The sequence below is a fragment of the Sparus aurata genome, chromosome 1, assembly GCF_900880675.1.
Source record: "Sparus aurata chromosome 1, fSpaAur1.1, whole genome shotgun sequence".
In the NCBI taxonomy this organism is placed as follows: domain Eukaryota; kingdom Metazoa; phylum Chordata; class Actinopteri; order Spariformes; family Sparidae; genus Sparus; species Sparus aurata.
Window position 1 is genome coordinate 6,395,948 of NC_044187.1, and position 22,690 is coordinate 6,418,637.

At 41.3% G+C, this 22,690-nt stretch overlaps 1 protein-coding gene and 2 long non-coding RNA genes across 3 annotated transcripts in view; all 3 read left to right on the plus strand.

Annotated features, from left to right (window-relative positions):
- The window catches only part of LOC115587207 (B-cell receptor CD22-like), a 56,475-nt gene extending 45,772 nt beyond the window's left edge, over window positions 1–10,703 (plus strand). Inside the window, exons 10-12 of the mRNA XM_030426912.1 lie at window positions 9,912–9,969; window positions 10,102–10,199; window positions 10,297–10,703. Coding sequence (XP_030282772.1) covers window positions 9,912–9,969; window positions 10,102–10,188 — 145 coding nt within the window. The 3' untranslated portion in view covers window positions 10,189–10,199; window positions 10,297–10,703. The remainder of the gene's footprint in view (window positions 1–9,911; window positions 9,970–10,101; window positions 10,200–10,296) is intronic.
- On the plus strand, window positions 3,059–8,031 carry LOC115587896 (uncharacterized). Its single transcript, XR_003985222.1, has 3 exons — window positions 3,059–3,110; window positions 6,764–6,915; window positions 7,059–8,031. It is a non-coding gene; the product is annotated as an uncharacterized LOC115587896 (long non-coding RNA).
- Window positions 10,704–19,937: 9,234 nt separating the features above from the next.
- On the plus strand, window positions 19,938–21,696 carry LOC115587818 (uncharacterized). Its single transcript, XR_003985189.1, has 5 exons — window positions 19,938–20,083; window positions 20,712–20,793; window positions 20,881–20,941; window positions 21,237–21,406; window positions 21,545–21,696. It is a non-coding gene; the product is annotated as an uncharacterized LOC115587818 (long non-coding RNA).
- Window positions 21,697–22,690: the final 994 nt, after the last annotated feature.

The following is a 22,690-nucleotide window of genomic DNA, read 5'->3' on the forward strand; positions in this document are numbered from 1 at the left end:
ATATAATATATATGGATTTGTAGCTTGTGCTAACCAGGAATATATCATATATAATAACAATTAAATATCAAGTTTCACTCATGAAAACTCATCTGCATCCAGAATAAATGTTAATATGTTCATATCTCCTCCAGATGCTCCAAGCTTCCCTCTGTGTCAGTGAGTCCCTCTGCTGAGATAGTGGATGGTAGGAAACTGAATCTGACCTGTAGCAGTGATGCTAACCCAGCAGCTAATTACACCTGGTACAAGAAGAATGGAGATCCAGACCTTCAACCTCTCAGTAAAGAACCACAGCTTGTCTTCAGCTCCATCCAGTCCTCTGACTCTGGAGAGTATTACTGTACAGCTGAGAACGAGCTGGGAGAAATACGTCTGAATACATCTATATTAATGGTGACATGTGAGTGAACGCAGCTGATTTAAATCAAGTAATGACAACTTTTTAAAACTTTATTACCCAGTCAGGTGTTTGCTGATGGTGCACTTTCTCCAGCTCTGCCTGTTTCACCTTCACAGTCTGCTGCTGTTGTTCACTGAGCAGTTACAGTAGATGATGAAATGATTGTTTGATTACAAATTGTTTACAGATCTGCACAGATGTTCATTGATCCAGAAAACCACCTCTAAAGTTTCAGATGCTGCCACACATAAATACACATCCAACACGTAATGTGTCCAGAGTCCTGTTATCAACTCTGTCTCTGAGAAATGATGTTCGTAGAAAGTGATTAAATTAAAGAACAAACATCATCAGTTTGTACCAATAAATTCACTGGCAGACAGCAGTGTAGAGGAAGCTTTGACTGCAGCATGGAATGTAAAATAAATTGATTTTGTAGCTTGTGCTAACCAGGAATATGATATCATGTATAATAAACAATTCAATATCCAGTTCAACTGTGAGAAGTCATCTGTATCCCAATTAATAATAAATATGTTCATCTCTCTCCAGATGCTCCAAGACTTCCCTCTGTGTCAGTGAGTCCCTCTGCTGAGATAGTGGAGGGCAGTTCAGTGACTCTGACCTGTAGCAGTGATGCTAACCCAGCAGCTAATTACACCTGGTACAAGGAGAACTACAAGCTGCTTCAAAGTCCAGAAGGAAGTTATTATCTCACCTCCATCAGCTCTGAGGACGGAGGACTACTCCTGCAAAGCTCAGAACCAACATGGACAGACCTCTTCATCTGTGTTCATAGATGTTCAGTGTGAGTCACACATCCCTCCCAAATCATACATGCTAGTATTAAAGCTAATATCAATGGTACATATCTCCAAACTTGCTCCAAACAGTGTTTATTTTGTTGTTGGATATAAAGTTCCTCTGCTTTGCACATCAAGGTCACCAGATCTGTTCTCAGAAACATTTCACCAAACAAACTCTTTTCTTACAATAATTTACTCTATTACAATAATAACACATAATAAGAAATCTCTTACTACTTAGTAAACTAACATCCTTTCATTTCCTTACTGCCAAGTTGCCTGAATATTGACTGAATACTTTGAGTTCAAGTGATTTGTAGGATTATTTTTGTCTCTCTCCAGAACTGACATTCTCCTCCTTCTTTGAGGCGGCCAACCTGAAGTCATTGACTAGTTTTCTTCTGTGTGAAAGTAACCTAACAAATCTGTACATGTTCTCCTCCAGATGCTCCAAAGCTTCCCTCTGTATCAGTGAGTCCCTCTGCTGAGATAGTGGAGGGCAGTTCAGTGACTCTGACCTGTAGCAGTGATGCTAACCCAGCAGCTAATTACACCTGGTACAAGAAGAATGGAGATGTTTTTCAAGGACCAGAAGACAATCTATCATTTCTCCTCCATCAGCTCTGAGGACAGAGGGAACTACTCCTGCAGTCTGAGAATCAGTATGGAGAGATCAACTCTACGTCTGTGTTTATAGACGTCCAGTGTGAGCAACATAGGAAGTCACTTAGACTGACAATGGAACTAAAATAAATGTTGACAAATATTGATTAGTTGTCTCTCTGTACATGTTCTCCTCCAGATGCTCCAAAGCTTCCCTCTGTGTCCAGTGAGTCCCTCTGCTGAGATAGTGGAGGGAAGTTCAGTGACTCTGACCTGTAGCAGTGATGCTAACCCAGCAGCTTAATTACACCTGGTACAAGGAGAATGAAGACTCACCAAAGCATCAGGACAGATCTTCACCATCACTGACTTCAGAGCTGAAACACAGTGGGAATTATTACTGTGAAGTCCAGAACAGAAGAGGACATCATAACTCCACCTTGCAGCTTACAGGTATGTTTCAGACATGTTGATTTAATATATGTATGGATGTATGTACGTTCTAAGATATATCCAAGCAGTCGACTGTTCTGAACAGATGTTGTTTTAAAATTGAGAGTACGCTGGTCAGTTTTAAAAAAAAATACTGCAGTCTTTGAAATGAATGTCAGAATATGGTGAAATCACTAAGAACAAGTCAAATGTGGCACGAAACATGAGCAGTCAAATGATCAAACACGATTTAAACAAACCCTCAGTCAGACTTATATGGAAGAGAAAAAAATATTCTATTACTGTAATTGCTCATACTTTATTAACATCCGTCTATTTTTAGACTTACTTACTTGTTTTACTCTGACCTACTATCAATTTGTTTTTTTTTTACTGACCTGTAACTGATTTTTACTGACTTGTTTTGCCCTGTTAGGACTCTGTTCTTGTTTTTACTGTTTTTGTAGTGTTTTCAATCTGCTGCTAGATCTCTGCAATTAACTTGATGAGTGCATTGTTACAAACTAATTAAACGAGACCCCAGTTAGTGTTAGGGTTAATCCTTACCCTAACCACAAGGTTTTTATTTATTACAGTTCACCACGATTATGGAAATCAGCAGTCATCGGAACAACACCTGTTGTTATCCTGGCTATCATCGGGCTCGCTCTCTTCTTCCTGATCAGGTGAGTAGATCAGATTAATTCAGCTTTGAACATAAATGTCTGATAATCAGGCTATTGAGCAGTTAGTTTGGACACTAAGTTGTTAATTTGTTTGTAATTAATTTATGCTTTTGACAAGAAAAAAACAGGGCTTCAAAGCAATCACCTCAGCGTGGAGATGAACTGGACAACAGGACACAGGTGAGAGTTAAACACTTCAATGTAAATTCCTGCTCTGGTTCTTAGTCACGATCATGAAGTGCAACTTAAACATTGTGACTGAGAAGCACTCAGTGTCGATCTGATGTCAACAGGCTTCAGATCACTTCGGAAGCCCAGAGGGGCAAGTGAGAATGTTTTTTGTTTTTTTTCTGTTATTTTCAAGTTCCATTTATTTTCATTCATTCATTTATTCATGTGTGCAACAGGGTGCAAAATGTTCTAAGTGCCTCGTTCTGTAACACTCATTTTGACCACAAGAGGCTGCATACAAACATTGTGGAGAATAGAGAAACTGGCGACACAGGTGTGGTAAATTAAAGCCAGATTGCAGAAATTAAACATGAGAGACATTATTTTACACATAATGATGCATAGGGATGTATATCGTAAGGATTTTATCGATTCCGATACCGATACCGATACTCCTTAAAGGTACCAATACTTATCGATACAACAACATGTAATTTTGTGTAAAAAAAAAATAAAGACTTTACATGTCAAAAGATTCAACCTTTTATTACCACAAGGTATTAATAAAGCTTCAGCAGAACAGAAGCTATGCAATTACAAATACTCCGGAACAGATAACCAGGACTTTATATCTGGCGGATGCCGGAGCACGACGCAGCAGTTCAGCTGAATTTAGCAACAAGCAGACAGGAAGTCAAGTACCGAAATATAAAACAGTCAGTGTTGACACCAGCACACAAATCTCAAAAACGAGACAAACACCAGCTCTTCTTCTAATCCTTCGGTCGGGAACACTTCCTATTGGTTTTATGACACATACCTATAACTGCGGTCGCGGGAACTCCTCGGCCTCGCGACGCCAGCTGTCTACCGTACTGTGCCGCAGCTGACTCAACACGCAACCAGTGGGTGGGGGTTACCAAACGGCAGACGGCAGAGCAAAACTGGATCAGAACCGTAACGCAGTGGACAGTATGCAGGGGAAATTCGGGGTAAGCATCACCAAACACTGAGAGCATAGTATGAAGCTAAAGGAGTGTGGCGTGTTTGATTGCTGTAACAAAGCGAGTACAGTTAGCAGCCTGGCTAGCATCCCGGTTAACGCTAAAGACTGCAGCGCCGTGACAGCGGCACCCGGTTTCGTTTCTGCGACGTCAAGTCACGGAGTTTGTTGTTAAGTTTATAGTAATCGACTCACAGGGCTTCCCCACAACAAGAAGGCTTCTCAGGTGGTGAGTTTGTTTATCTTTTCCGACAAATTCTGCAACGATATCAAATGTTTGATGCCTCGAAATATGTGCTGGTACCTGTTTCTAATGTGCTGAAGTTTGGTGCTGTTCTGAGCATTATTTGTGGCTTTTTGATGGCGGTTTATACTTGACCCATTTACTCCAATGTATTAATGTCGCACGGTCGTTTCTGAGGATGCTAAACTACATAAGCTAGCGGTCTGCAAACTTTATCTCTCGAGGGGGGGTCCTACTCGGTGTCAAGGTGTGTTAGAAAATGCAATAAACTTACACCGGAATATCCCTTTAATGTGGATGGATGCTAGACTTTCACTGTCCTCACGCTGCTAATGGACAACATGAATTGAAGAATAAATGACGAATGTTTTCCAACTGTCAAGGGGAGCTTGAATGGAGACCCAAGTGCAGGACACAGCAGGTGTGGAGCAGTAAATGTGTTTATTGTCAGGTGAGGACAGAAGGCAGGCAAATGAGGCTGGTTTAGAGTGGGATGGGTGAGGCAGCGTGGCAGGCAGGTAATGGTGGGTTGGTGGGTTGAAGACTGGGTGATGATCCTGAGCACAAAGAAACACAGCAATTTAGCACACAAAACGCACAAGGAGGCTAAAGCACTATAGGAGCCGTAAGATATCTACCACAGTAGTGAAACAACAGTCTGGTGGTGAGTGGTTGGAAAGCCAGGGTAGAAGTGCTGCAGGTTGATGATCTGATGAGAGGCAGGTGTGCAGACTGGGCGGAGTGAAGAACCAGTTTCCAGAAGCTCAGCTGAGCCAGGAGGGAGAGCCACACCCATGCCAGGACACACACAAACACAACTGCAGAGAGACAGACAGGGGCACTGGAAACACAAGGGAGGGAAAAAAAAAACACAGGAACACACTAGGAATCTTCAGAGGCCCCAGCCCACGGCTGTAACACCAACCTACATTCCAGACACATACAACTCGATTTCTGTCATTTCTCGCCAAAATAAGAATTTTTCTTCATCTCCCTCTCGGTTGTAGCCATGATTCACTATTCACTGTAGACACCCATTGATGAGAAGGCTGAATACACAGTATTAAAGCGTAGCACCAAGTTTATCACATTTCTCACCAAAAGAAACATAGCAGTCATGTTACATAACTTCCTAACATATAATAGATGCATCTTGTTCGTGTTTAGAGCGCAGAGAAAAATGAAAACTCCCCGTGAGTACCATGTATGCTTTTCATCTTATTTAGGATACGTGGTGGCACACTGCTGCCTCTTGTGGTCAAATGAGTATAACAGAAAAAAAAACACAAAATGTCAAAATAAATCTAAACCTTTGTTTTCTGACTGGATGTTGTTTAACCCTTATGCAACTGATACAAAAAATACCATTAAAAATACTAAATATTAATATATTAATTATTATCTTTCAACCAACATCTGTCCTGATAATAATGACCACATATCCCTTCAATTTCAGGATTATAACCCCTTTAATATCAGTATGTTTACATAATGCCACTGTTTTTATGAATGAAAAAACAAAAAGTTTGTTCCATATACTTCAAATATAGTAGTGTTTTTGTTTTGTATTAAATGTGGTCTTTTATATGTCTAATTATGAGGCAGCGGCCCTTAGAGGACACAAGGGAAATAGCATGTGGTTGGTCAGCGGGCCAAAATACAAGTAAATTGCCCTATCTACTGAAAAATAGAAACTAATACAAAACCTCCTTCAGGACCACAGAATAAAAGACATGGGATGGATGATTTTATGCTGTGATGACAGTGGGTTGAATAACACAATAGTTGTAATGGGTTTTAGCTGCCTGTCTGTAATATACACAGTTTATGATACACATATTATGTGAGCTGAGGTTGAAAAAAACACCTTCGCCAAACTGTATGGAGTATGCTTTAATACAGCCAAAATTATTGGGAAATAGAACAATCTGTTCAGTCGGTACTACAGATGCTGTTACTTACGCCTTTTCTGCAGCTTGTCATGTTGATATTCACACGATAGCTTCCTGGCAATCAAATACCTCTGGTGAGGAAGCAGCTACAGCAGCAGACGAAGAGACATCAGCGAGATATAGGTGGCTTTGTGGAATCAAAAACTCCTGAAGGGGTCAAGTGACAAAGAAAATCAGATTCACCCACAGATGTTTGTCAAGATATTTCAATATAATACAGAGATTAATTGCAGATTAACTGATTCTCATTTTCAATAAAAGGTAACCAGAGATTGTCACTAACACAGCCACTAACAGGCACCAACATGCACTAAATGTCAATAAGCCACTTTGTCTGCCACAACGATAAGTTAAGGACAGAGGATGAGTGAAGATGTTCTACCAAAGTTCAACAATGCCACAGTTATGAAATGTAAAAGCAATTTTGTGTTTTCTCTGTGTACCCAATCATCTGGAGGAGCAGGATGACCTTCACTATGCCAGTGTCCAGTTCTCTACGAGCCAGACAGAGCCTGTGTACTCCAACATCAGACCAGGCGGACACCACAGAAACGAGGAGGGAGAAGGAGTCGAGTACGCTGCTGTCAGATTTAACAGGGCAAGTGCTGCCCCGAGGTAAGCAGCTCTTCTCAGAAGGAACATTATCCTCAGTAAAACACACAACCTTTTTTGTTTATTTTTACTGTCAACATAAAGAATTTGAATTCGTTAATTTCGTTTCAAGATTTAATTTGTTTTTGTTTTATTTGTCATCTTAGAAGCAGAGGTCCAGAAACTGGGGAGGATCCATCTGCACTGTACAGTACAGTCAACAAACAAAACCGTTGAAGGCAATAGAAATCTCTTGACTGCCATTTTATTATACTTTCATTCCCATCTATGCTAACAACATCAGTCTCAACATGGCACAGCTAGTTGTTTGGTTCTACCACCACTGTCAAGACTTTCCAGACTGAAACAGCTCAACATCTACTAGATGGATTTCTATTAATATTTTGTAGTGACATTCATGGTCAGCGTGGACACTGTAGATCCCCGGACTTTAGCATTTTGTGTTTTTGTAACATGTATTGACAACTATTGGTTAACTACACCTGAACTTTGGTTTCAAGCTGGACTAGAACTGCAGTCTCTTTCCTGATTTCTTTTGTTGCTACTGTAATCATTAGTACAGCCACTAGAGGTTGCCACCTAACAGGAAAACTTAGGATGGATGGATAGATAGATAGATGGACTTCTGCCCACTTGTACAAACATTGCTCTGCATTGCTACCTTTTATAGTTTTATAATGACACTGTGTTGTTGACATGCCAAACATTTATAGAACTAGAGGCTTTGGACATGCTGTATATCTGCAGTGTAATGTCATGTATATATGATGTATAATAATGTAGTTAATATCATTTAATTCTACCCATGTATATATTTTTCTCATTATCTGCACATTTAGTCTCAAACTGCTACTGCCACAAGATTTTAACCAAGAGCCATATTTTACTGAAAGAACATCTCCTCAAAGATCCAGTCAAGTACAAACATCTATCTGTCCATACAGTTTGTTTCCACTGCATTGCTTTTTTCTCTTTTTTACCAGTTTCAATATCACTTGGTTTTATTTCCAGTAACTTATACCGCATTACTATCACAGTTAATTATAATTATTCGACTTTATTTTCATACCTATCACTGTTCTCCATCCCTTCTGTTCTGTATTGTATTTGTTTAGACTTTTCCTAGTTCTGTTTTGTATTAGTTCTATTTTGCTTTAATAAAAGTTTGGTTCAAATGATCACGGCTCATGTCCAAACTGAGGCCACCGCCAGACTACACTGAGAACAGGCCAGAGATGCTCCAGTTGTGAAGTCCAGGATTAACACAGTGTCGGCCGACTGCAGACAGATCGCTTATACAGTTATACTAAGTGAGTGAGGGGAAAGTGCCTCTAACTGCATTCTGAAACAGACAAATAACTAAGTTATGTTCAGAGTTTAGTGTAAGTTAAAACCCATCATCATCATCATATGACTTTCTTCAGCTCTTATTAATGTGATACATCTTATCGAAGTGATGTTTTCTGATTTTCATTTCCCTTCACTGTTGAGAGAATTTACTAAATGCCTTTTTTATACCCAATAGTGCTGACGCTTACAGTTAGCAAGACATTCTTCTAGGCACTGAAATTGATATTGCACATTTATGAATGATTGCCACAGTATATTGCCACACACGGGGCACCGTATGCACAGGATACAGGGCACGATATGTAGTGCTTAACACATTAGTATGAATTTTTGGGTTAAATTTGGCTATCAATAATAATTCATGATTATCAGGGTTATTAATTTAACACAAAGATGAAAACACACAATCTAACATGTACTATATACAGCTGTGTGTGTGTGTGTGTGTGTGTGTGTCTGGAAAAACAAACAAACAATGGTAGTGCTCACATCATGAGCTCAATGATATCACATGTGGGTGTGATGTGCTCCATGCTGAAGGAGTGTATGCGCATATGACATGATGCCACATTATAGAAGAAGGTTAGTTGCACGCAAAGACCCTGTGAAAATAACTGTGTGTTAAAGCAAACTACCAATAACCTGACCTGAGATCACAAAAACACCAAAACAGAGAATAAACACGTAGATCGAACACATGTGTCTTACATCAACCAGAGTTAAAAGTCCTGTGCTTAGTTGTGCTATGCTATGCTGTGTGCTATCTAGGCCCAGTTAAACGTTACCAGTCTCTGAAGAAATATGCCAGGGATTCCTTGTGTATGTAATGTAATATCATATATAATAAACAATTAAATATCAAGTTGCACCCATGAAAACTCATCTGCATCCAGAAATTAATGTTAATATGTTCATATCTCCTCCAGATGCTCCAAAGCTTCCCTCTGTGTCAGTGAGTCCCTCTGCTGAGATAGTGGAGGGCAGTTCAGGGACTCTGACCTGTAGCAGTGATGCTAACCCATCAGCTAAATACACCTGGTACAAGGAGAATGAAGACTCACCAAAAGCATCAGGACAGATCTTCACCATCACTGACGTCAGAGCTGAACACAGTGGGAATTATTACTGTGAAGTCCAGAACAGAAGAGGAAGAAACAAAACCACCGTACATCTGACTGTGGCAGTTGAGTTATCTTCATTCACCTGCACACACACCTGTTTACTGCACCAGCCAAGATTAACATGTTAATATGTAACAACTCATAACTGGTGCAGAGAAAATAACATTTCCTGTCTGCGTTAAGAGACAGTTTTTCTGTAGCTGTGTTCAGGGAGGAACCTCCATCATGACAGAGGTGGAGGACTCTGACTGACTGATTAACAGACAGCATCACCTGGAAGAGTGATTTATTGATTCTCATCACATATATGTGTGTATTTCTAGTGAATTCAACAATGATAATGAACATCATCAGGGTGACTGTGGTGGTCTTGATGCTGATTCCTCTTCTTCTCCTGAGTCTGTGGATGAGGTGAAACAATCAGAATCCATTTGCTCTTTTGTTTTCTTCTTCAGACTTCATTTAGTTTTAGTGATATGAGTTTCTCAATGTGGAATTTTGTATTTGTTGTTGTTGGACTCAATCCAGGAAGAAGAAAACTCTGAGCTCCACCACTGAACCACAAGAACCTGTCGAGATGATAGAGGTGAGACAGAGAGAGAGGCCGTCTTGACAAAACCTCCTCTATATCACAGTCATAATAACTTGGCTGATCTGATTTGATGTCGGTTCATGAACGAGGTCCTTTGAGCCTCATTTTGTCGTCTCTCCTCATCAGTTGGACTCTTGTCCTGAGTATGAGAACGTCTCAGACTTCACTGCAGCACAGACAGAAGACACAGAGCAGCAGGAAGACATGCTGTGAAGTCCAGTCAGGTTAGAGACTCCTGCATCCAATAAAATATCCCGACTTTAGATTTACAGTCACAGTCACAACTAAAACTTTACACATGTGTTCTGTGATTCTCTTCAGATGCAGCTGAACCAGAGGCAGGACTCACCTGATGGACACAAAGAAGTACCACATTGAAATGTCACAGAGGAGAGCGAGGCTGTGGAGGATGTGGGGGAAGTGGACACATTTACCTTCAGCTCCAAAAGTTTTCATGTTGAGTTTTCAGTAGCAGCAGCAGGTAGGAGTCAGCAGCACAGACAGTCAGCAGCAGCATGTAGCAGGAAGTTTAGAAGAACGTGGAGTCGGCAGCTTCAACTGAATCATGTCCAGCTGTCAGACATGATTTATTGTTCAGATCAGCTTACTGCTTAAACTGTGAGAGCTTATTTTAACCTGTACAGTCAGTTATATTATAGACATTGATGAGTTGTTAAACAAAATGTATTTTGAAATTCTACAGAATAATAAATAATATCTGAAAAGTCTCTGATCAGCTTCTGGGTTTTCACCTGTCCTGGCTGACAAAGCCAATAAAGTGTGTTCAAAGTGAGACAGTGAGCTGAGAGCATCACATTTTACTTCATGTACAGTTTATATTTTCACACATTAACACCAAACATAAGTCCAGTAGTAAAACACTTTGACAGATGTTACATTTTCCAATTATTTCTGCTGCTGAGTCAAATCAACAGCCAGCTTCCACAACAAGTGAAGGAGCTGTTGGACAGCTCTGTAGGTGAAACATTAGTGTGCAGAATGTTTAAACTTCAGCTTTAAACTAATTATTCTTCTGTTAATGTTTGAGATTATTATTTGTTCACCGGATATCAAGACATTTGACTTCAACTCTGTCCTTTAGCTTTGGCTTCTTTCTCACATTTTGTGTCCATAAGAATGAAATGTGCCACAGTTTAATGGTTCTTGATGATTTGGGATGTTGCTGATATGAAGATGCACAGAGAAAGTTTTTATTGAGGAGGACTTGAACTTATATTTGAGACGTACATCTCTGTTGGGGTCAGTTAAATTATTTTGGGTTGCTTGAATGAAGCAGAGTAGATCCAGATTCTCTAAATGTGAAGCCCTTTCAGAATAAAAGTCCATGTTTATGCAACACCCTGATTATAAAGGGTGTAAAGTTTTTGATCACTACTCTGAACTATGGACTCCTGAACTCAATCACTAGAATAGAATAGATTTTTATTGTCATTGTTTTGAGAAAAAAAAATGTGCATTTCACTGCCTGTGGGAAGAAATTGTCCTTCAGTCAGTTTGTTTTAGATCTGATGGATCTATATCTCTTCCCAGAGGGCAGGGGGGAGAACAGGTAATGTCCGGGGTGAGTGGGGTCCTTAACAATACAGCTGGCCTTCTTTTTGAGTTGGCCAGTGTAAATGTCTCTGAGAGGGGGTAGTGTCGTCCTGATGACACGCTCCGCTGTCCTCACCACCCGCTGCAGGTCCTTCCTGTCCTGTGCTGTGCAGCTGGAGAACACACCGTGCAGCAGTAGGTCAGGACGCTTTCTATCGCTGACTGATAGAAGTTGGTCAGCAGGTGTTGAGGGAGGTGAGCGTGCTTCAGCTTCCTGAGGAAGTAAAGTCTCTGTTGGGCCTTCCCCACCTGATGAGAGATGTGTGTGGTCCAGGTGAGGTCGGCCGAGATGTGAACCCTAAGGAACTTAAAGCTCTCTACCCTCTCTACCTCCTCCTGTGCATGTAGAGGGCAGAGAGCTCTGTGCGTTTGGATTTCCGGAAATCCACAATCAGTTCCTTGGCTTTGAGGTGTTTAAGTCCAGGTTATTTTCTGAACACCATTCTGTCAGATGCTGAATCTCCTCCCTGTTGGCTGACTTGTTTTTATTTGTCATCAATACTACGATGGTCGTGTCATCAGCAAATCTGACGATAGTGTTGTTGGGGTGGATGGGGGAGCAGTTATGGGTGAAGACGGAGTAGAGGAGTGGGCTGAGGACACATCCCTGTGGTGTGCCAGTGTTCAGGATGAGAGTGGATGATGTGTGGCCTCCCATCCTGATGTGTTGTGGTCTGTTGCTAAGAAAGTCCAGTATACATGTGCACAGTGAACTGCCTAAGCCCAGGTTGCTCAGTTTGTAGATCAGTTTATGGGGGATGACCGTGTTGAATGCTGAGCTGAAGTCCACAATCAGCACTCTTACATACGTGTTGGGCTGGTCCAGGTGTGTCAGGGCTGTGTGGAGTGGAGCATCCTCTGGTGATCTGTTCACTCGATAGGCAAACTGGTGTTGGTCCAGGTCAGCAGGGGGGGCAGATTTAATGTGAGAGAGGATGAGTCTCTCAAAACATTTTGTGATTATGGGGGTGAGAGCAACTTGGCGACAGTCATTAGGGCAGTTCACTGTACCTTTCTTTGGGACTGGAATGATGGTGGCTGACTTCAGGCAGGTGGGGACTGCAGATTGTAGTAGCGAGAGGTTGAAGATGGTGGTGAATACCTCAGCTAGCTGGTCTGTGCAGGACTTGAGAATCCTACCGGTGACTCCGTCTGGACCAGCTGCTTTCCTGGCGTTGACTCTACGCAGGGTGGATCTGACCTGATGTTGGTCCAGCTGAATGGTGTTGTCCTTCCCTGGTAGAGCAGGGTGTGTGTCAGCAGCAATCTGGCTGTCAAAACAAGAAAAGAAGTGGTTGAAGTAGTCTGGCAGTGTGCGGTCTGTGGAGTTGGTGGCTGTGTAGCTGTTGTTATAGCCAGTCAGAGTCTTTCTCCCCTGCCACATGCTTCTGGAGTTGTTGCTGTTAAAGTGCTCCTCTATGCGCTGCTTGTAGCTGCGTTTGGCCTCATTGATGTCTCTCCTCAGGCTTCGCTGAGCTTGCTTGTAGTCCTGCAGGTTCTCAGACATAAACGCAGAATCCCGGGTCCTTAGCAGGGTCCTCACCTTGCTGTTGAATCACGGTTTCTACCTGTGATGCTTCATAAATTAGATGTCCAGTGTAAACAAGTTAAAATGAAGTTTTGGTGATAAAATGTGAAAATAAAGTAAATCTGAATGTAATGTAACATTCAGTGATGGAGGATTAAATGTTGTTTCAGGCTCCTGATTCAGTATCTCTGATGGTTCATTGCCCTCTAGTGGGGAAGTTTAAGTGTGGCACATTCAGGCTTCATCACTGTGAGTGCTTCCTCCTCTGTCTGCTTTAAAGGGTCAGTTCACCCAAATTACATAAAGACACTTTCTCTCTTACCTTCAGTGGTGTGTAGCCATGCAGATAGTCATGTTCTGTTTCTCTGCACACTGTGAGGTTTGGCTGTTTTTTCAAATGTTAGGTCACACTTTTTTGATTTTATCCCGATCTACATGTTGGACACAGTTTATCAATCTAAACCACCTAAATGAGCCAAAATCATTAAAACCGTTGTGTGTCCTCATCAGATCCTACCAGTCATCTTGAACTATGTGTGTTAAACACAACTTTAGTCTGATGTGGGTGTTGACTCGCACTTGGCACGTCATGTATGTTAATAAGCTAAAGAGGAAGTACATCTAGTGGTTTAAGAGCCTGATATCTGACTTCTGCTCACTGACGACTGAGGAACGGCTTCTTTCAAGACGACGTCCGTCTTCATTGTAAGTAGAATTGTTTGTAGATGTGACTGATACTGTAAACCTCCTGTGTGCATCATTATTTTATCTGCTGACATGTTTTATTGTCTCTGAAACCTCACAGAGAGATCAGAGGAGCAGATATGAGTTTAACTGCAGCAGTGAGTGGATTTGTCGTCTTCCTTCTCTCTGTGTCAGGTACAGTTACATTTACTGCATTTAAAGAGGGAATCTGGACTTTTGCATGAAGTAGCTGTGTGCTCAGCACTTTTACACGCTGTGAACTGAGAATGTTTTGGCTTTTCAGAACTTTTCCCTTCTCTTCCTGTTTAATGTGTTCTAAAGTCGACCCTGGCTGCAGAAGCAGCAGCTCATGTGGAGGACGATTAGTTTGTATCTGCAGCTACTTTTATCACAGTCAAGTTTTTTGGAGGGATATTGTTCTCACAGTAAAACCCCAAAAACTGACTGTACTTCTTGTAAATGATCGTACATCCGCACCACTCCCTGCTAGTTCTGTTAGTGCTGTCTGACGTCAGTGTGATGTTTCCATGCTATATACAGACTGCTTATCATTACATCATAGCTGCATGAAGCAGTTTGACACCTCAGTGTTCTGCTTTTATTTTTGTAGTTTTCACACTTACCTCAGCAGCATCCAGATCACAGAGTGAACAGAGAGAACTGACCAAGAACAGCACAGACTCTAATCAATAATATTTCTCCTCTTATCCTGGTCAGTAAACTGCATTAAAGGTCACAGGTTCAATACATTCCTGTTCACTTCACTGCACCTTCAGACTGGGTGCACACTGAGTTTAACTGTAGAATAGTGTTGTGTTGGTCGCGAATGTGTCGTTCAAACGAACAAATCTTTTGAGTGAACGAAGTGAACGAAATCACTTCCTGGGCTGATTCGTTCCTTTCTCAGTTCAGTTGAGCTCAGCCGCGAGCATGCCGGCCGGGAGTGGAACTGCCGCGACTTACACAGAGAACTGTGAGGACTTAAGTCACGTTCACACTGATTCGTTCATGATTCGCGAACCTAGTGCATACAGAGAACTGTCGCTGATGAGGTGATTCTCGTTCACATACTGTGCTGAAAGTGGCGCTGTGTCACTCACTCACTCACTCAGGGCAGAGGAGTTGATTCACGTCTAGTAACCGTACTGCTAAAACTAGCGCTGTGTTGCTAACATCCTGTACTGTGCACAGAGGACACTTTCACTGTGTAATAATTTTAGTGCATGTATACCACTCAAAGCAGCGCTGCGCCTCCCACAAATGATTGTGTAGTATAGTCCGTGGACGCACCCTTCCTCAGTAGGTAAAAGTGAACCTCAGGGCTGAATCATGAACTGAATGACGGATCGTTTGGCTGCTTATCAGTTCAGGGAGTTGGAGAGCACTGAACGATTCGGTGAACGAATCTTTTGAATGAATCATTTTAATGAACGGATTCTAGAGATTCAGTACAGTAAAAAGAACTGCCGATCCCATCACTACTGTAGAAAGCATGTTTACATCTTCCACTCTTCCTTTGTTTGTGTTCATCCTGGTGTCATTCAGAAATAACATGCAAAAGTCATAAAGTGTTATTTATTTAAAGCATTAGTTAGAAAGTGCCTATTAAAGGGAAGTTAACATGTGGGTGGAGAAACATGAGTATTTTGTACAACTTTTCTTCAGCATCTCAGAAAAGTGTGTAAAATATGTTTTTAGTAATTTTCTGTGTGGACGACTTTTTGTTGACGCATGATTAAGAACTGTTGATGACAGTAATTAGTCTGATATTCAAGTAGGCCTTTCACCATAAGAAATTTGCTGGCCGATAAATTGTCCCAGAAATTATTGCGATTAGCGATAACATTGTCGTTTTGAAACCATTTTTAATTAATATAATGATAATGTAATAATAATGCAAGTACACCCTTTCAAAGATCAATGAACTTTTATTTCTAAAGAATATTTGAAATTGCAATTGGAATGTGTAGAAGACATTTTATATATCCAAAATTAATAAACAAAACAACCAGAAACAATAACTAAAAAGGACTCTGTGTCTGTTAGTAAAAATTGTGCTTGAATTGAATTACAACCAACCAACAACAATAAACCAAACTCTTTAGTATGTCGTCTTTCACGCTGTACAGTTGTGGAATTGTTGTTTTTGACAGGTTTGTTCTCCCAGGCAATTTGTAGTGGTCGTCAAATGTTTGCAGCATTTGTCGAAATGCCGGCTTTTGGACGTTATTAAAGGGCTGCATCTCTTTAGTGACATAGCAAACTACACTGTCTGTGAGTGACCAATGTGTTATGTTTTAACTGTGAAGTGCAGCATTACCTGCAAATGTTGTGTTCCCCACAATTCTCTCTTTATTAAGAGTTGAAAAGGGAAAGTGAAACCTTCTCCTTCCGCGCTCGGAACAACTTTAGGACCCTCCCCCTCCACACACATCGGCCTGCCACCTGTGATTCCAGATTCTTTGATTCGCCCCTTCCACGTGCCAGTGTTAAGAAAAAAATACCAGCAAATTCACTGGTGGCACCTGCCCGACTGAATGTAAAATGTGGTCACACTGTCTCATGTAAGTGGTTCACCACGGTCATTCGGTTTGAATCCGAAGAGCTCCCACACTGCAGCTGTCGCGTTTGGCTTTGAAACCAATTCCATCCTTGTTTTTATTCCGTCAAATCTCAACTAGCGTTACCTCTGGCTTGCTACTCCTCTCGGGGCTCTCATGCTGCACTCTGTGCAGTGTTGCCAGATATCACGAGAGAAAGAGAAAAAGAGAGATTATTACACTTTTCACACACATGAATATCACCCTGAATCCAGAAATGTATTGCATTGTATCATAGTGTTTATTATTGTTTTTATATGTTATAATCGTTTTTAGTTTTACTTCCAGGGCTTCAAAACAATATGACATGCAATACGACAGGAAGAGGAACACTTTAACAACAAGCCCAAAAACCCGCAACCCGCGTATACCAATATTTATAAGCGACAAGCCCAAAGTCGCTGTTAATAAGCGGACTTGGCAACTGTGACGCTGTGTCATGTCAGGAGCAGGGCCCCGCCTCCCCACACAGAGACAGAGTGACGGACAAGAGGCTTTACGTGAGAGACACGAGGAAAACAAACAAGCATGCAAATGGATATTATCGAGGCGGACAAAGTTATCGAGCTCATTTTTATTTATCATACGATTCATTGGATTATTGTTTATCGTGACAGGCCTATAATCAAGGATTTTGAAGCACTTCCATGTTACCTTTCCTCCCCTGCATGTTGGTGTTTTGATGAATTTTGTTTGATTAACTCATTAACTGTTAACTGTTAACTAGTTATTCAGTGTCATTGTGTTTTCTGATGTTCTCTGTGTTACAGTGATACAGGGTCAGGATGGCTGGGGAGTGACTTACAGCTCTACTGAGATCTGTGCCTTAAAAGGATCAACAGTGGACATGAGCTGCACCTACACATACCCATCCACTGTACAGAGAGTTGAGAACAGATTCTGGTTCAGGACAGTGGTGAATGAGAATCATACAGATCTGAAAAATGAACCAGGGTATTCAGGTCGTGTGCAGTATTACTGTAGTAACAACATCTGCACTCTGAGAATCACAGACCTGAGAGAGAGCGACTCAGCTGAGTACAAGTTCAGATTCATTACAGACCAAGAAAGTGGGAAATATTCTGGGAAACCTGGAGTCACTTTGTCTGTCACAGGTAATATTTCAGCTGAATATTAATTAAGTTCCGTGTTAACTACCTTTGTGTGTGTGTGTGTGTGTGTGTGTGTGTGGACATTCTGTATAAATGAAGACTCGTGTTTGTTATTCACATATTCAGATCTGCAGGTGAAGGTGAACAGCTCACATGTCTATCCCTCTGAACTCTGGGCAGTGCTGAAGTGTCACAGCAGTTGTCCTCTACCTGGTCGTCTTCTCTACGTCTGGTACAAGAATGGACGGATCATTCAGAGACAAACATCTTCTTCTTATTCAGACTACTTCACTCCTACAGACAGCTTTTCCTGTGCTGTAGAAGGACATGAGAACTTCCGCTCTCCTCCACTGTGTGAGTTTACTTACAGTCGTCCACTGAAATAACACCTGGTGGAGCCTTTTGAGCCGACCTGTTGTACTGGAGCTTAACTAGATGTAATTCAGTGGTATTTGGTGATTCATTGTGCAGAATTGGGTGACAACCAAATCACAGCCCCATGAGATTGTAGACATGATGCATAAATATCTTTCATTGTCTGTCTGCAAAATTAAACAGTTAAATATCAGCTCACACTGGAGATTATGTAAAACAAGATTTACCTTCATGTCTTTAGCATGTCAGTTATTTTTCATTTACAATACACCTCACAGTGATTCCATGTTTATCTGCTCTTATCTTTTGTTGAAACTTTCATTAATTAATTTGTTATTAACCAAACTCTAATTTCTGACACAAAACACTTGATGGTTTCAGGTTTTAACTGTTTTGATTCTGGTTAGTTCACAAAACATGAAGACCATGAAGTATCTAACTTCATTCTTTCCACTCATGTTCTTTTGCCAACTTGTTAAAAGATTTCATGTGCACTCCTCTTATTTAACTACTAGAGTTGATGAGTAAACATGAAATTGTCCAAAGACACTGAACCAGGATCATTTCATTGATCTGCTGCCTTCAGCACTGATGAACTGTGAGACAATTTGAGTATTTTTTCTGCTGCATGTTTTCAATTTGAATTAAAAGTAAGATGAACTCGCTTTAGTTTTTCTGATGTGTGCTGAATGTGGACCTCTAATGTCAACACACATATTGAAATTAAATGTAAAATGTGTTCATGTTTTCTCCTCCAGATGCTCCAAAGCTTCCCTCTGTGTCAGTGAGTCCCTCTGCTGAGATAGTGGAGGGCAGTTCAGTGACTCTGACCTGTAGCAGTGATGCTAACCCAGCAGCTAATTACACCTGGTACAAGAAGAATGGAGATCCAGACCTTCAACCTCTCAGTAAAGAACTACAGCTTGTCTTGAGCTCCTTCCAGTCCTCTGACTCTGGAGAGTATTACTGTACAGCTGAGAACGAGCTGGGGAGGAGGACGTCTGAATACATCTATGTTAATGTGACATGTGAGTAAAATGCAGCTGATTTAAATCAACTAATGACGACTTTTTAAAACTTTATTACCCAGTCAGGTGTTTTGCTGATGGTGCACTTTCTCCAGCTCTGCCTGTTTCACCTTCACAGTCTGCTGCTGTTGTTCACTGAGCAGCTACAGTAGATGATGAAATGATGTTTGATTTACAAACTGTTTCCAGATCTGCACAGATGTTCATTGATCCAGAAAACCACCTCTAAAGTTTCAGATGCTGCCACACATAAATACACATCCAACATCTAATGTGTCCAGAGTCCTGTTATCAACTCTGTCTCTGAGACATGATGTTTAGTACTTATATAGTTTGTGTTGCCACAAATATTTTGATGGAAACAAAATTGTTTTTTTTACATGGCCACAAATTTTAGGATTGTAGGAAGAGAAAACGTTTTGTTTCCCACACAGTTAAATTACAGAACCAGCATCATCAGTTGGTGCCATAAATTCACTGGAGATCAGAATTGATATAATTTTCTTTTCCACTTTCCCAGTATTTAGAACACATTTGAAACACATTTGTGTGATGTAATTTATCACAGTTTACTCTTAAAAATGGAACAGGAACAAGTTGCTCTAACACACACACACAATCACACAACCACACAACCACACACACGTTTTAAAGAATGAACAAATGATGGAAGGATTTTGTGTCACAAATGAAATCTGACAATTTTGCACAAAACCTAAAAACACAGCCACTAGTTTTATTTAACAGATGTTGCAAAGGGTTGAATTAACCTGCACCACCTACTCTGTGACTAATATTTCCTGTATTGTATTTCATCTGTTATTCCTCTGAAACTGATCTGCAATCTTAAAGTTAAAATGTAAAATGTGCTCATGTTTTCTCCTCCAGATGCTCCAAAGCTTCCCTCTGTGTCAGTTAGTCCCTCTGCTGAGATAGTGGAGGGCAGTTCAGTGACTCTGACCTGTAGCAGTGATGCTAACCCAGCAGCTAATTACACCTGGTACAAGGAGAATGAAGACTCACCAAAAGCATCAGGACAGATCTTCACCATCACTGACTTCAGAGCTGAACACAGTGGGAATTATTCCTGTGAAGTCCAGAACAGAAGAGGAAGAAACAAAACCACCGTACATCTGACTGTGGCAGGTGAGTTATCTTCATTCACCTGCAGTGAGTTGTGATCTCCTGCTCATAATACATGTGGAAATAATGTCAGTGTTGAGCCCAGCTGTGAAAACTGCCCATTTATTGGTTTGTTAGGATGGTGTATTGTTGTACACAGATGATACTGTCCTATTGGCTTCTTTAGACCTCGACTGAGAAAATCTCTGACATACTCATTTTACTCCTGTGCATTTACAGCAGTGAAACATGACATGGTTGTTTTCACTTGAACTTGATTGTACATTTGGACTCAAAATGCAGTCAAAATATTTAACCATATCAGTTTATTCACATTATGTCAGAGATGTAATCTAATGTAATTCAAAAACTGTGCATTACATGTTTTGTCTGGCAGAGAGCACTGTGGAGTTTATGTTTCAACCTAATCTCTATGTCATGTACTATACTACATGTGTCCACAGCCTGACAGATAGTCCACCTATACTGAGCAGGACATTCATTGATTTAATACGCAGACATGCACTATTATCCAGGAAATCTTTGTTTTGTCCCCTTGTTTTATCATATATCACTCTATGGGACCAACAGAACAAAACATGCTGTAACACTCTGATTTACTGTCTGTTTTCTTTTAATCACCATTTCTTAGGATCAGGGAAATCAGTGGCTGCTGGAACAATCACTGTCGTTCTCCTGGCTATCATATCCCTCTCTGTCTTCCTGTGGATCAGGTGAGCAGTTCTGTTCTACTGAATCACTGAATGTTCAATCACTGCAATTAATTGTTCGTATATGTTTTAATTAACTCTTCTAACCAGGAAAAAGAAGACTTCCAGGGAATCTACTGAGGCTGAAGAGAGACCAGACGACAGGGAACAGGTGAGGATAGTTCTGTATTTAACTCTAGAAGACATAAAACCCAGTCTGGCTCCTGTTTATTCATACTGCTGAGTCACTCTGTGTCTTTAAGGGCTTCTAGAAAACTCATCTGACAGAGGAGGACTTCATGTTGCACTTTTGACAACAGGGATATTAGTTCCATTATTACCACAGCTGCTTCTGCTTCGGCTGTTTTCATCCTGGTTTCAATCCTCTGTAAGAATGCACTGTTCAAATGAAAGACTCATATAAAATATGTAGCTGAAAGTAATTCTGTTTATGTCTACCTGAGCAGGGACAGCCGGAGGAGCAGGAGGACGTTCATTACACCAGCGTCCACTTCTCCAACAACCAGGCAGATAATCTGTACTCCAACATCAGACCAGCTCAGCCTGGAAGACACGTGGAGCAACAGGAAGTCGAGTACGCTGCTGTCAGATATAACAGTGCCAGTACCGCCCTGAGGTGAGCAGCTCTTCATACAGGAACACTGTGCAAGATTAAAATGACTTCACTTTAAAAATACATCTGATCTGTCTTTATTATTATCACTGTTGGGATGAGAATTGTTTTATTTCATACAATATCTTTTCTTCTTCTCAGATACAGAGGTCAGGGAGCTGCAGAGGATTCAGTTGTGTTGTACAGCACCGTCAACAAAACCTGCTGACCTGCATTTATAGTCTGATATTTCTGTTTCTTCATAACATTTGTATTAAATATGCAATAGATCCATCCATCCATTTTCGTCCGCTTATCCAGGGCCGGGTCGCGGGGGCAGCTGCCTGAGCAGGGACACCCAGACTCCCTCTCCCCGGACACTTCCTCCAACTCTTCCGGGAGGATCCCAAGGCGTTCCCAGGCCAGCTGAGTGACATAGTCACTACAGCGTGTCCTGGGTCTTCCTCGGGGTCTCCTCCCGGCGGGACATGCCAGGAACACCTCCCGAGGGAGGCGTCCCAGGGGCATCCGAAACAGATGCCCGAGCCACCTCAGCTGGTTCTTCTCGATGTGGAGGAGCAGCGGCTCTACTCCGAGCTCCTCCCGGGTGACAGAGCTCTTCATCCTATCTCTAAGGGAGTGCCCTGCCACCCTGCGGAGGAAACTCATTTCAGCCACTTGTATCCGGGATCTTATTCTTTCGTTCATGACCCAAAGTTCATGACCACAGGTGAGGGTAGGAACGTAGATTGACTGGTAAATCGAGAGCCTCGCCTTTCGGCGCAGCTCTCTCTTCACCACGACAGACCGATACAATGACCGCATTACTGCGGCCGCTGCACCGATCCACCTGTCAATCTCACACTCCATCCTTCCCTCACTCGTGAACAAGACCCCAAGATACTTAAACTCCTCCACTTGAGGCAGGAACTCTCCCCCAACCCGGAGGGAGCAAGCCACCTTTTTCCGGTCTCTATATGCAATAGAGACAATTATATATCTTGGAGATGCCCAGATTTATGAACTTAACATACACCAGTGTTCAGCTTAGTGGAAGAATGTGTGAAGTATTTTATGACTTTATTATCCATTTAATTGTAAATATAACTTCTAACATGCTTTTTACAGCAACCTGATGAATGAAAGTTCAATATTCAGTTAACTTTTATTTTTTATCTTTGAATTAGTCTCTGACAACTGTTCTTCTTCTGCATCCTCCAAAACACACCTGAAGTAGTTGTACAACAGGTGATGTGATGCCTCTCAGGTGTTGGAGCTCATGATAGGGATTTAATACTTTGTGAGTTA